We start from the raw sequence: 13,672 nt of genomic DNA, 5'->3' as shown, positions 1-13,672 counted from the left end.
GAAAGAACATGGCAGCTGAGATGCATTATGCTACTCTGATGTTAAGTACAGACACAGACAGAACTCCTATAGAAAAAGTAGACACCTTTTTTTTTTTTTTAATAGAGCCCTGGGTAATTACCTTGACTATTGTTCTATGAGAAAGCCCCATTTACACTCCTTCATCAATTTAGGATCTAGACATGAAAAATCACCACATTAAGTAGTTAAGGCAATTTACTTTCCAAATGAAGAAAGGACAAAAGTCTCTGCTTCTGAGCAACCCAGGGGAACAGCTAAAGCTCACCTCATCAAAGAAAGGATCCTAAAGAGAAGTTTTGAGGTTTTTCTTTTTAATGGTACCTTCTTCCTAAACAGAATCCCAAGGACAGGCTTTGATTTCTACTGGAGGACCTGCAGGGCAGTGGGGACAGCCTGCAGGTGAATGGTGACCCATCCTGAGATGTGGAATGAACTGTGGTAGTATGGACAGGCTGTCCTGTCCCGGGGGCCCGGCATGGAGTTCTTAGGAAAAGCTACAGAAACATTGCTCACCTTGAGAAGTAAGCTCTCAGGGCAGGGTCCGTGCTCTTCCAAGTACCACAGAACATGAGACAGGTTATGAGATTTGCCATTCAATATGGAGTAAAAAAGTGGGAGGTTATTGAACTACTTACCCCCAAATAAAAACATAAACGAATGCAAAAAGAAAGGCAAAAACCAAAATCACAACAAAAGAGATGGCCCCCAAAATGTTCACTTACATTGAGTGAGGATCCCAGTTAAGGCATTTTTAAAATTCTCCTTCGCTTCCTCCATCTCTTGCTCGTGGGTTGCTTTTTCGTTCATGAGCCTGCGAACGTGGCTGTTGGCTGACTGAACCATGGAATAGAACTGGTTTGCTGACCGGCGGTTCACTTCCCCTCTTTCTATCCAGGAAAGCAGCACTGTGATCGCCTCAGAAAACTTGCTATCATCTGCAAATGGAAGACCAGCAAGCACAAATCATGCCAAGGCAAGAAAAAAACGTAGATACTTTTGGGTCCTCTCAAAAGACAGTCCAGCCCACTATGATAGCTGCACTTGTTAAAATGGACAAATTCACTCTCCTGAGACTAACTGCTTCACCAGTGTTTAATTTCTCTCTTCTCTAATTTGTGACTTTGTGGAACCACCCTGGGATTCTTGTTCTTACATGCAAAGTCTGAAGGCTCAGTTACAGAAAAGTTGTTCTGGGCATAGTCCTGGTCTCACACCAAATCTTTTTTACCTTCTTAAGGCCTATTTGGCCTCAACTATGTTCAGAAATAGGATGTGATGTCAGTTTTCTGATTTATAGAATTAGTTGATTTAGTGTCAAAATGTGTCAACAGACTAAATTGCTTTCAAGCTGATTGTAATGTGAGATACTCTTCCTAAAGCAGGCTGTAGGAGAAAATTCTTTCTTCTTCTGCTGTAGTTCAATAATGATTTCATTTTAGGGTAGCAGTGACATGTTTTAGGAAAGAAAGCATTTCCTTGTTTTCCACAAAAGAGGCCATGCACTCTGAGATGGTCTGTGTTTGCTTTGCATGGCTGCTAGAAAACCCATTTGAACTGGTTTGGGGTGTGTGGGGAGAGGCAGAAAGAAGAGAATGAAGTTTCCTCCACCTGTAAGTCAGTGATAAAGTTTACTTCAAAGCCAACCAATAGACTTGCCTGTTTGAGAACAGTTATGGCACAGACCTGTGTTTTATGGCTTGAAGGTGGAGAAAACAGGTGTGAAGGTGGTTAAGTTAATTAGAACTGGAAGCTATCTGTCAGTTATTACAACATTAATCGATCCAGCTACTGCTGAAGGCTCTGTGCATATTTTCCAGGCAAACTTGATGGGAGAAGCCTTCCATTTGTATTTTTCTACCCCTGAACCATATGATTTAGAAAAAAAACCATATGATTTTTTAAAAAAGGGAACTAGGTAAACTTGTAATTCTAATATTCAGCAGCAAAAGCATAATGGAAGATTCAGATTCTTATTCATTGAGAAAATACTGAATGTCTTCCACATTCTATGTCCTGTTGGCCCCAGAAAGGACCACCAGACATTCTCCTACATGTTCACATCTACACACATCATACACACTGCAGACAGATGGTCAGAAGGCAATTCATGTTGAATGAAAGAATTTTATTTTCGCTTCATAGATTAAACAAAATCAACTATTAGATGGTTACTAATATTGCATTGCCTCATGCTTTGTAAGTTGTATGAGATGCTCTACGTCAGATCTTCCATCTTCTCCCCCAAAGTCATCCTCCCAGATCGGGGCTCAGCTTCCTTGATGGGGCTGGCGCTCACACACTGCATGAGAAACGGCCTCATCTTGACTCAGGGTGCAGGGAATCCATTCTGTACTCTCTAGGCACAGAGCAGCTATTGAGGACGGCAGACTGATCAGCCAAGATTTCATATCCTCCCCTGCTGCAGCAGTTGCCTTCTGGATTTGAGGATCAAAACTTTGCTCTGCGCGAACTTCCCCCTGTGCTCCCTCCCCAGAACCCGAGGAAGGAAGGGGTCTGGGAGTGCCCAATAAACACCATGCAAGTAAAAGTCCAGTTTCCTTGAAAACCTCAATCCACAGGGACAGAGAACACGTCTTTAGGATCAGAGCTGACTCATACAATTGTGTTAACTCTGGAATTTTCCGTCATAGTTCAACCCTCGGTGAACTCCAGCTGCAGTGGTTTCTTATCTCATTTCATGGACCAAAGCGGCTTGTATAAGATAAAATCCATCATGCAACTTAACATTACCCTCAGCCCATGGAGAGGCCCATAATTTAGCATTATGTTTCTGAGAGGCCCAGTGCGACCGTTACAGTCAGAATAAATTCTGCCTCCCTCCACGCACTCCGCCTCTCTCCCTGTCAACATACGTTAGGAGAATGGACCTCAGAACAGACAGCAGAAATAAACCTAATGCTTATGAGCAGTCTTTTCTTTTCTCTTAAAAATAACAACCACAAGGAACACTGACTTCCCATTAGACACAACACCAAGGGGGTGGGGAGTGGAGTGTGGAAAAAACCCTTGAGAGTTTTGGAGCTTGCAAGGAGAGAGAACATCTTTCATTCCTGGGCTCACAGGTCATTTTCCCTTCTGTTGCTGTGGTCACTAGGTTTCATAGATACATTAAGTTACACACTATACATTTAAAGATGTATCTTTGTTCACATGACCTAAAAACCATACTGTTCTTTTCTTCTAGACCTAGAACGGACATTAAGCATAAGCTACAAGCAGCAGGTTGGAGCTGAGAGTTTTCAGATAGAGGAAACAACATCCTTAAGGGGTAAGTACTTGAAAATACACTGTTTAAGAAAAAATAAGGAGCCAAGAGATTTCTGTACCACATTATCTAGTACTAGTAAGCAAAATTCCATTTGATTAAGAGAAGAATAGAGTTTTGAAGATTCCCAACTTCATTTCTGAACTCTTTGGCAGGCCTGATGTATGATTGATATACTGGCATTCAAATTAAATTCAAAACACATTAGTCAAGCCATGCTTCGTAAATCCAGTCGATATTTGTTGCCGTGTTAGAAGTGACTTTAATTTATATTAATTAAGACCAAGCCAGTAACTCCCTCTGGATGACTAAGAAGCATATTGAGAGCGGTCATTTTCAATACCCAACTGTAAATTCAATTTTGTATTCAGTGGAAAGATCACTGAGAAAGTGGGAAACAATATAAACTAATTTAAATAGGATTTAGATTGCAGCATTAGTAAGACTACTCATGTGTAAGGAAATTAACACTGCTCATAAAAATCACATCAAAGATGCACTTATAAAAATTCCAAATATTCTCTGTGAACATGCTTAGGCATAACTCTTGACATGTGTACAATTAGAAACTAGAGTGTGCAGATTCAATTTTTCCACAGGAAGAATTGAGGAAATTGTCATATCATGGAGGGAAAATGGACCATTTGTTCATTAAAAATGGCTCAGTATTTAGCCAGGCACCCAATGGCTCTCATGTATAATCCTAGTTACTCAGGAAGCTGAAATCTGAGGGACATGGTTCCAAGCCAGCCTGGCAGGAAAAATCCAAGACTCATCTCCAATTAACAACCAAAAAGTAGGAAGTAGAGTTGTTGCTCAAGTAGTGGAGCAAAAAAAAAAAAAAAGCTCAGGGACAGCACTCAGGCCTCCATTTCAAGTGCCAGGTCTGGCACACAAAAATATGCCAATTTTTTTTCCTAAGCCATTAGGAAACCTTACCACATACACCTAGGTTACTGGAAATGCTTGCTTGCTGGTTTTCCTTTCTTCAGTCCACCCCCACTCCTTTGTCATCTTCCTCTTGTTAAACGCCATGGCATCGCCCGATTTTGCACGGGTTGTGCTTTTTTCCTAGGGGCCCTCACAACCATGGATTAGCTGATGTTCTTCCTCATGATTCAACTGAAGTGACATTTTATGAAAGAACTTCTCCTGTCACCCTGGTTTGAACTGTGGGCTTATTGCGCTGTTTATATCATTACATACTGTGCTAAAAGAGTCTCTGTAGGGTGACTGTTGGTTTTCCTCTGTCTCCAGATTTGCGGTTTGAGAAGAGAAAAACTTCTCAGACATAGTTTAATCTTCTGGTGACTTCTCACATCCCCTTTTGTGGGTTGTATTTTGCTTTATTTATCCAATTTAAAAAATTATCTTTAAGTAGTTGTACAAAGGGGTTTCAAGTCAACATGTTAGCTCATGAGTGCAATGCATCTCAATCACTCCTCCCATCTCTCCCAACCCTGCCCATTCCTCAAGATACCATTTTCACATATGCACATTGACTAAGCTTTACTTTTCATGGATTGTATTATCCTGAGCAAACCAGTGATTAAAAGTCAGAAAGCATCATAGTTGATAACAACAATATTAGTTTCATGTTAAAAGAGTGTTCTCACAGAGTGGACCCATGCTCCTATGGGAATCAAGCAAGCAATTCCCTTTATCCTGAGACCTGAGCTCATTGTCTCTGGTTGTGAAATACTTAGTGATGCCAGACAGTCCTAGAGTAGTAGAGTCTTTGGCAACAAGGCACTAACCAGCTTATCAAATTATTCACAGATTTTTTTTTTGGAAAGCACACTTAGTTCTAGGACTACTACCATCACTTGGTTATTAGCTTTATGAGGAATAAGTAGTGGTTTGATGATTATCTTGCTTCATTTCTGGTGCAGACTTTGTCATACTCCCTTCTTCTCTCTCTTTCCCATGTTTATTGGACACCCCACATGTAGTACACATTGAAACATTGCATATAGGATAATCTTTGGTGTTTAAAAACCACATGCATGATCATCCCTGAGAAGCTTGTTAGAAATGCAGACTCAGCCTCTCTCAGGCTCTCTCAGTCCTCCAGACTGTGAATCTGCATTTTACTGAAATTTGGCAGCATAGAAGAAATGACTCAGTGAAAGTCAGGTAAACTAGGAACTAATCTAAGCTGGCAGACTATGAAAGCTTGAAATTGAAAAGAGTATTTAAAATTTAAATGATTTTGTAAGGATTTAATGTGATTCTTAAGAGCTTTGTGAGTCTTTGCCCCTAAATTCCTACTTGCAATGAAAGAATGTCACTCTCATCCAGGAAAGAAGAAAACAAATCCAAGAACCTGGAAACGTGCATAGTCTTTATTGTAAATCCTTTCAATCAAATACTAGGCCTCTTTACCTCCACCCACAACTCAATGATCTGATTCTATGGAGGAAGGGAGTCTGAACCTTTATTTGTCTTTGACTAGGCTACTTTACAACTCTAGGAAAAATCTCTCTATAAAAATGTAAATAAATATTTATCTATTAGACAATAGAAATCTTTGTAAGGAATTTTGTTTTTGCCAGTACTAGGGCATGAACTCAAGTGTCTTGCTTTTCATTCAGGGATGGCATTCTATCAATTGAGCTACACCTCCACTTCTGACCTTTTGCTAGTCATTGGAAAGAGTCTCTTATATTTGTCTTCCTAGACTGGCTCCAAACAATTCTTAGGTCTCAGCCTCTTGAGTAGCTAGGATTATAGGCATTAGCCACTGGTGCCCAGCTATAAGGCAAATTCTGTAAGCAATATCCATCTATCACCAAAGGCAGAGATGAATGAATGTGTCAACATACCATTCATTATATGTGTGTATATCTATTTATTTGGAAAGAAAAGTGTTGTAGAATATTTCTACTCAAACATGGAACCTCCCTCTCTTGTTCTTTTATAGATCCAGCTGTGAATAAAGGTACTGCATCCCACCAAAGTTTCATATTTTATGTTCATGGCCTGACTTTGACCTATCTATTCAGAAATTCAAGGTTGGATTTCCCTGAGCCCACAAAAGAGGAGGGAAAAACAAATTACTCCCATCATTAACTATGTACTAGTTGGATTAAGACTTACCAAGTACCCACCATACTCTGCCCAGCCCAGCAGTTTTACATGTGCCTGAAGCATGGGCCCTGCACTGAGAAGTGCGCCCTTCCTCCAGGGGTTATTTACAGATCTGTGGCGGAGAAATCATGACTCTTTTACAAATATACAAAAAAATCAGGTGCCAATGATTTATTTAACTCATTCACTAACAAGGAAGCAATGATATGCTAAAACTGGATCAAAGGAAAATTTGCCCCAAACAAGTCTCCTTTTTTGGGCCACTCAATTAACCATGCACCAAGTAATGAAATCATAGACACCACACAAGGCTACAGAGATGACTAATGCTCCCCACAATCTTGTCAACTGTTGAGTATCTGTAAAAATGAGAAACTTAAGAGGGCAATCTGAGAATGTACTAATGATTCGTGTTTCAGGGTCAAGAAAAATGTTTCTAAATGAAATGGTCTATCTTGCCTTATGAAGGTTAGTAATACCAAGAAAGTGATTCTCAGATAGACTTCTGGGCTTCCTATTTCCCTTGTCTGAAGGAGGAGGCCTGGCTTTTAGCTAATGGAATGTCCACTTGGCTCATAGCATTATTGATTTTTACTTTCATGGAACCATAAATATTGACAACCTCCTCTGCAAAATGCTGGTACCACTTCCACCTCTACCTCTCAGTCACAGGCTGATTCTGGTCACACTAAGGAAATCTAAGTATAGTCCTCAGAAGGACCTGATGCATGGTGACACATGGCGAGCTCTCAATAGCACTGTTGCAGACCTTTGTCAGAACTTCCATCTAACACAGAGAGAAATTCTTTATCACATAAAGAGAGATTATGGGCAGCTTTCCAAAAGGGAGGAAAGTACACAAAACTTTTAAGTGCTCTTGCCCACAGAAATCCCCCATGAAGGAGGAGAGAATGCTTCCTCCTGGTCTAATCAATCTCTTCATTGCACAGACCAAACCCAGGGCTCCTTCAGGGCTGGATAGTCTGCATTAGACACACTGGAATTCATTATCTTGTCTGCCTGGTGCCACTGTTTCCAATAAAGTGTAATTATGGTGCTATCGAGCTCCTTCTCACTTTCTCTAAGCCATCCCATAAACTTTGGGTCTATGCACAGTTACTTCCCAGTCAGTCTTCATTAAGCTGAATTGTCTCAGAACAATGTCTAGTTAATCAGCAGGGTGCCTACTCATTCTCTTTCTTAGAATTTATATTAATGAAACAGACGCTGGGAGACTTGGTGTCTCAGACACTACAAAACACTATAAAACTGTGTTTCCCCTGGCTTTGGAAGGCCTAGCAGTCAGCAAATGGAATGAGGTGACCTGGTCCCAAAAGATTCCCCCTTCTCAAACCTTACTGCATTGTTGGTGGGAGTGTAAACTTGTTCAACCACTTTGGAAAGTAGCATGGAGGTTCCTCAAAAGACTCCACATAGAGCTCCTCTATGACCCAGCAATCCCACTTTTGGGCATTTACCCAAATGTTTACAAACAAGACCACACTAAAGCTACCAGCACAACTATGTTCATTGCAGCACTATTTACTATAGCTAAGATATGGAACCAATCCAGATTCCCCTCAATAGATGAATGGATTAAGAAAATGTGGTATATATACACAATGGAATTCTATGCCTCCATCAGAAAGAATGACATTGCCCCATTTGTTAGAAAATGGACAGACTTGGAAAAAATTATATTAAATGAACTAAGCCAAGCCCAAAGAAACATAGGTCCCATGGTTTCCCTTATTTGCAATATCTAGTATATGTCTGAGTCAAGCAGAAAAGGTCAGATAAGGTGATGTTAGGGAAATGAACCATAAGATATGTACTCAAATGTTTTTTTTCTTTCATGTGATTGTTTCTAACACATTTATAAGATTATTTCTTTGTTGCTTTGTATGTCCCTCCCCCACAGTATAACCCCTGTTTTCACTGTATTTGATGTCAGTATAATTTGTGGAGGGGAAGGGGAAAAACAAATCGTTTAAATAGGGATACAGGTGGACCCATTGCAACAATGAGATGTACAGGTCATTATGTCGAAAACGAACTTTACAACTTTGGTGCGGGGGGAGCGGGGAAGATTGGGTGGGGGGGCGAGGGGAGGATGGGAAGGGATGGGAAGGGGAAACAAAGGAGGAGCAACAATGCTTGATAAGAGATGTACTCATTATCTTGCCCATGTAATTGTAATCCCTCTGTACAGTATTTTCACAATAAAAAAAAAAAAAGATTCCCCCTTCTCTTACCCTTACCCTAACACTGTCCACTGAGTTGGCTACCTTTCCAGGGAGAGCATACTTCAAGTGCCACTTTCAAAAATGCCCACAGCTGGGCACAGGTGGCTCACACCTGTAAGCCAAGTTACTCAGAAGGCTGAGATCTGAGCATCATGGTTCAAAGTCAGTCTGGATAGAAGTCCATGAGATTCTTATCTCTGCTTAACCACCAAAATCCAGAAGTGGAGCTGTGACTCAAGTGGTAGAATACCAGCATTAAGTGAAAAAACTAATGGATAGTTTCTAGGTCCCAAGTTCAAACTCCAGTATTGGCATACACAGATGCGCACATACATGCATACACATGAAATGCATAGCATGTTTATCTGTATGTATATATGTACATATAAAAATTTTAAACCTACTACTGTAAGTGGCAAGTGTTATTGCCATACTCAAGAAACCTAAGGTCTGTGAAGCAGGGGCTGGTGGCTGGTATACTGCGTTCTCTTCTTCCAGTACTGGGCACAATGCCAGGCACATGTGAAATGCTGAGCAAATACTTGTACAGTGACTGTAATGATAGGTGAGCACATCACTGCCTTCATTTCCACTCATTCCTAGTATCACTATGGATCAAAAACACAACATGCCCAAAGAGCTGAAGAAGGGAGAAAGGAATCAGTTTACTGAACACCTACTATATGCAGTTTTAGCACTAGACAGGCCACAGAGAGGCTTGTGGGTCATAATAACAACTGGGCTTGTACAAATTTTGCTGAATTAAGCTGATCTACCAGAAGAAAATTGTAAGAATAAATATAAGTACGACATAAAAAAATAGGAGGAACTGTAATAAAACTAAGACAGCAAGATTTCTCAAGGGAGAAACACAAAAAAATCAAACCAAATTAGGTATTTTCAGACTGTATTTTATCTTCCTTTCTGACACAGGTTTCTGTAAATTACGTCTTGACTGCATTTTATATCTTCGCATCAATGAAATAATCATCAGGGAGACAGTTTCCTTGGCTTCTCCTGGCTGGCTCTGCAGCGTTATAAGGAACGTGGAGTGGATTTTCTCTTGGAGGCAGCCAATTTCCTAAGCAATTAAATGCTGTTTATATTCCACACTCTGTGCTTGGGTTGAAATTGTCAAGCTTGATATTACCTGACTGTTGCCTAAGATGGATCCTCAGCTAGTTCATTCTACTGTAACAGCCATCTATTAAAATTTCCAATCTGCTTGCACCTCAAGGGATCAAGCAGTACTTGGCAAAGGTATGGCTTCTGAGTTTTGCAAATTATACTCATCTATATAAATATACATTTTTGAAATGGCAAGGCTTGAAAATTACTCTACCAAATTGACATCCCAATCTGCTATCTTCCAAAAGAAGAGGCAAGTTCTGTGTTCAGCTCTGCCTTCTGAAAAGTAACATAATGGAGATGCCAAATTTTCATGAAATTCCTCCACGAGGTGACTGAAGGCACTAGGTTTTGTCACTTTGAAGTGTGGACCTGACAGGATTCAGCTTAGTCCGTGTAGCATAAGGTACTACACTGCACACTTAATGTTAAAAAAATAAAAGTGTTTGTCCAATGAGCAGACCTAGTTGGGAATGTTGTTCTCAATCTGGACAGTCTATATGATTTCTAGATTGAATAGAGGATGGCTGTATTTACATTGTCTATGCTTTTGGTGGTAGAGACAGCCATTGCCTATGTACCTACATGTATGCAACAAACTTTCTCAGAAGAGCAGAGCATGTACCAAAAGTGTCAGCAAACTACAGAAACACTGTTGTTGTGAAGGATCAGTTCAGGGTCAGCAGGGAATTAAAACAGGAAGCACAGGACTTGTATACTTTTGTTTTTCTTTTCTTAAAACATAGAATGTCATTTTTGTATCTTTCCAATATAGGTGTCAGGTGGCTTGTCACACATTTTCTTTAGTGATAACATCTAATACACAGAAATACACCAGCTATATTATAAAACCCTCTCTAAAAACCTAGAACCAATCACTAACCCCCTCACATCAGAAATCTATAATAGCCTCTCCGTTGTTTATAGGAAAAAAAACAAAGCCAGCAACAACCATCTAGGATCCACCATCTGGCCCAGAAACTTTTCCAGCTCCACCTTGTTCTATCAGTAGGGTGTACATGGCAAATCCTCTCTTCTTCCCATGTGTCTTTTTTCCCAGGGCTCCTTCTTCAATTTAGAATATCTCAATGCCTCTTTTTATGTTGGGAAAGCAATCTTATTTAGCATGCCATGTTGAAATTCTGCATGCTCTATGAAAACTTGCCTTGGAGTTTTCAACATGTGCACCCGTACCTATTTGACAGTCTTGCTACTGGCTTTGCTTCCAGTAACTTGTTTACTTGTAGATGTCTGTCTGTGACCATTTTGGTGTATGTTAGCCCAATAGCACCCATTTACCTGAGGAGGGACTGACCATGATTTGCCTATAAAATGTCTAAATGTGTATATGCTGTTCATCTCACACACTTGGGTCAATACACACACATACACCACCACCACCGTCATCTTGACTTCAAAACCTGGCCTTTTCCCCATCATCACTGAAGTTCTGCTGGGCATGTAGTAAGGTCTTCTATGTGTAGTTATGTCCAAAAGCTTGGAAGTCAGAGGAGGCCTTTGCAAATCTTTTGGGCAGGGAAGTGTGTACACTTACATTGCTACATCTGTAGGTGTCTGAAGGGTCTCCATCTCTGTATTTGTGTATCTGTGTGTATGTGTGTGTGTGTGCATGCGTGCACGTGCACCTGTGTTCCAGTACTTGGGCCTGTGCCAGTATTGGGGTGTGAATTTATGGCCTCATGCTGTTGGTTAGCCTTTGCTGCTCAAGGCCAGTGCTCTACTACTTGAGCCACTTCTTTGCCTTTAACAAACACTTCCATCTCTGGAGGGAGGGATCCAAATCTAGGCTTCTCCTCTGTCTTCTGTGGGCCTCAGTTCAGGGCCCAGTGTGCCTCGGGAGGGCTTTCAGAGCCTGGTGGAACTGCAAACTCCACAGGGGACACTAGGAAGTGTGGCTGGCTGACTGGGAGCTAACTAGAACAGAGGACAGGCGATTGGGTGTAGGACTGCTGCTGCCAGCTCTCTGTCACCTCATTCACTGCGCTTGGTAGAGTGACAGTGCACACATTCCTGGGGCATGCAGGAGAAGGGGCTGGAAAGGCCTGGGCCCTGCTGAAGCCCAGCTGTCTGCACATTCTAGGTGTTCCTGCTCTCTGATTCCCCCAATCAGCAGATGACGGGACCAGAGAGGTTTCCAGAGCTGCGGCCTTTGGAGATGGCTACGTTTATCTGTCAGCGGGCAATGTAGCTAAGGCAGAGGAAGAAATGCTAGGCGTGAGATTGCATACCTTTCAGCTTCTCGGCCAACAGGGCGGCTTCGTGCTCGGAGTAGTGCATGATGGTCGGTGGGGACGGTGGCCGGAGCCGGTCCTCCTCCAGCTTGCGCCGGTGCCTCTCCTCACGGGCTCGCATCCTCTGCTTGCATTCCCACTCATAGAAGTCATCTCTGGCCTGGGCAAAGTCGACGTGGAGGCGGCCAGAATCCTTTTTGTCTGTACTTGACCCTAACCGCATTCGGTAACCTGCAGCAGCGGAGAAAGTCTGGTCACAATGGACACAACTTTGGGTTCGAGCTTTACCCGATGCTAAGCAAGCACAGGTTTATTTCTCTGTGCTCAGGATAGGACATCTTTCCCCTAGGAGGTAGAAAGGCTAATGGCTTCTTCCCATCCATCATGAAATACTGCTAAATTAAGCCTGTTACAGATCTGGGGACAAAGATCGTTCCAGAAGTGTCTCAGAGAATTTCTTACCATGTACCAATTACTGTCACCCAGAAGATGACCTCAAGGAAAAAAGATACTAATTGGGCCCCCTTCTTCCCTCTGGTTTTCAGGAAGCTCAGAAACATATTTGACGTGTGTGTGTGTGTGTGTGTGTGTGTGTGTGTGTGTGTGTGTGTGTGTGTGTGTGTGTGTGTGTGTGTGTGTACATACATGTATATATATTTCTTTATATGGCTGTGTTTTGTATTTGGAGTTTGCTGTAACTCTATTGCATAAGCACTCAAAATTCTTTCTAGAAAGAGATGGGGTATGAGCACAGAAAGAGCATCTGTGATATTTAAGGGGATCTACAAAGTAAATGCCAGAACACCTCACTTGCAGGGTACTGCTTCATTCCTCTAGGAAAGGCTGCAGTTGAATTTTCTCGCTGCAGCTGCAAAAGCCACAATTACTAGGGCAATTCTGCAATATTGTTTCATTTCCACATATCCTCTGGGACACTCAGGAAAATATTTTACCTTCTACCAAGAGATCTGGCTGTTACCTCATTCTCAGCCTGCAGCACCCATCTGGCACGCAGGGCCATACAAATTGTCCATACAACCTTTGAAGCACCCTCCCCCCCCCCCACAGTAGACCTAGAACTCTGGAGGATTTACTTGGAGCTAACACACTTATAGAGATTATGAGCTGAAACTTGATCTAAGACATCATCGCAGGCCTGAAGCCAGCCAGCCAACTTCAAATAAGAAGACTTGACTTTGAGGTTGCTCTTCACTTTGGGGTACTCTGATTTTCAGAACATAAATTCAGGTCCCAGAAGGAACTCAGCTGCTAGATGCTGCCGGAGAAGAGAGCAAAATAAGCACTTTTGCCATGTCAGGCTTTACAAGTGAAATATACAACTGTAAAATGCTGAGTTGTGTTGTGTTGTGCTGATGTTTTGGAGCTCATAGTAGTTTGGACGGACTGTCTGTAGCATTCTGGGTTAAAGCGCAGCTGCAAATCCCTATAATGGCCAACTTTTCCCCAGTAGGGCACTTCACACCTTTGAAAACTTACAAATAAGATACAGATCTCATATCTGATGCTTCAAGCCACTGAACCCTTCTCCTTCCCAGGCTTCCACTGTGTATAGTAAAAGGTAAAGACATAACTGCACTGATCAACCATGCAAACAGCCATCACTAATAAGCAGAACTAACTGCTAGAGC

General features: G+C 41.7%; 1 protein-coding gene across 11 annotated transcripts in view; it reads right to left on the bottom strand.

Moving 5' to 3' along the window:
- LOC138811488 (ecto-NOX disulfide-thiol exchanger 1) overlaps positions 1 to 13,672 on the bottom strand; it is a 542,054-nt gene that overhangs the window by 132,030 nt on the left and 396,352 nt on the right. For all 11 annotated transcript variants that reach the window (XM_069999196.1, XM_069999197.1, XM_069999187.1 and 8 more), the window contains 2 exons: positions 12,021 to 12,254; positions 744 to 956 (listed from right to left, as the gene is read on the bottom strand). In XM_069999196.1, the coding sequence (XP_069855297.1) occupies positions 744 to 956; positions 12,021 to 12,254 (447 nt within the window). The remainder of the gene's footprint in view (positions 1 to 743; positions 957 to 12,020; positions 12,255 to 13,672) is intronic.

Source organism: Dipodomys merriami, unplaced genomic scaffold (genome assembly GCF_024711535.1).
Source record: "Dipodomys merriami isolate MVZ:Mamm:240054 unplaced genomic scaffold, mDipMer1.0.p SCAF_530, whole genome shotgun sequence".
NCBI lineage: Eukaryota > Metazoa > Chordata > Mammalia > Rodentia > Heteromyidae > Dipodomys > Dipodomys merriami.
The sequence above is the reverse complement of the archived record's forward strand: the minus strand, read 5'-3'. Positions and strand labels throughout refer to the sequence as shown.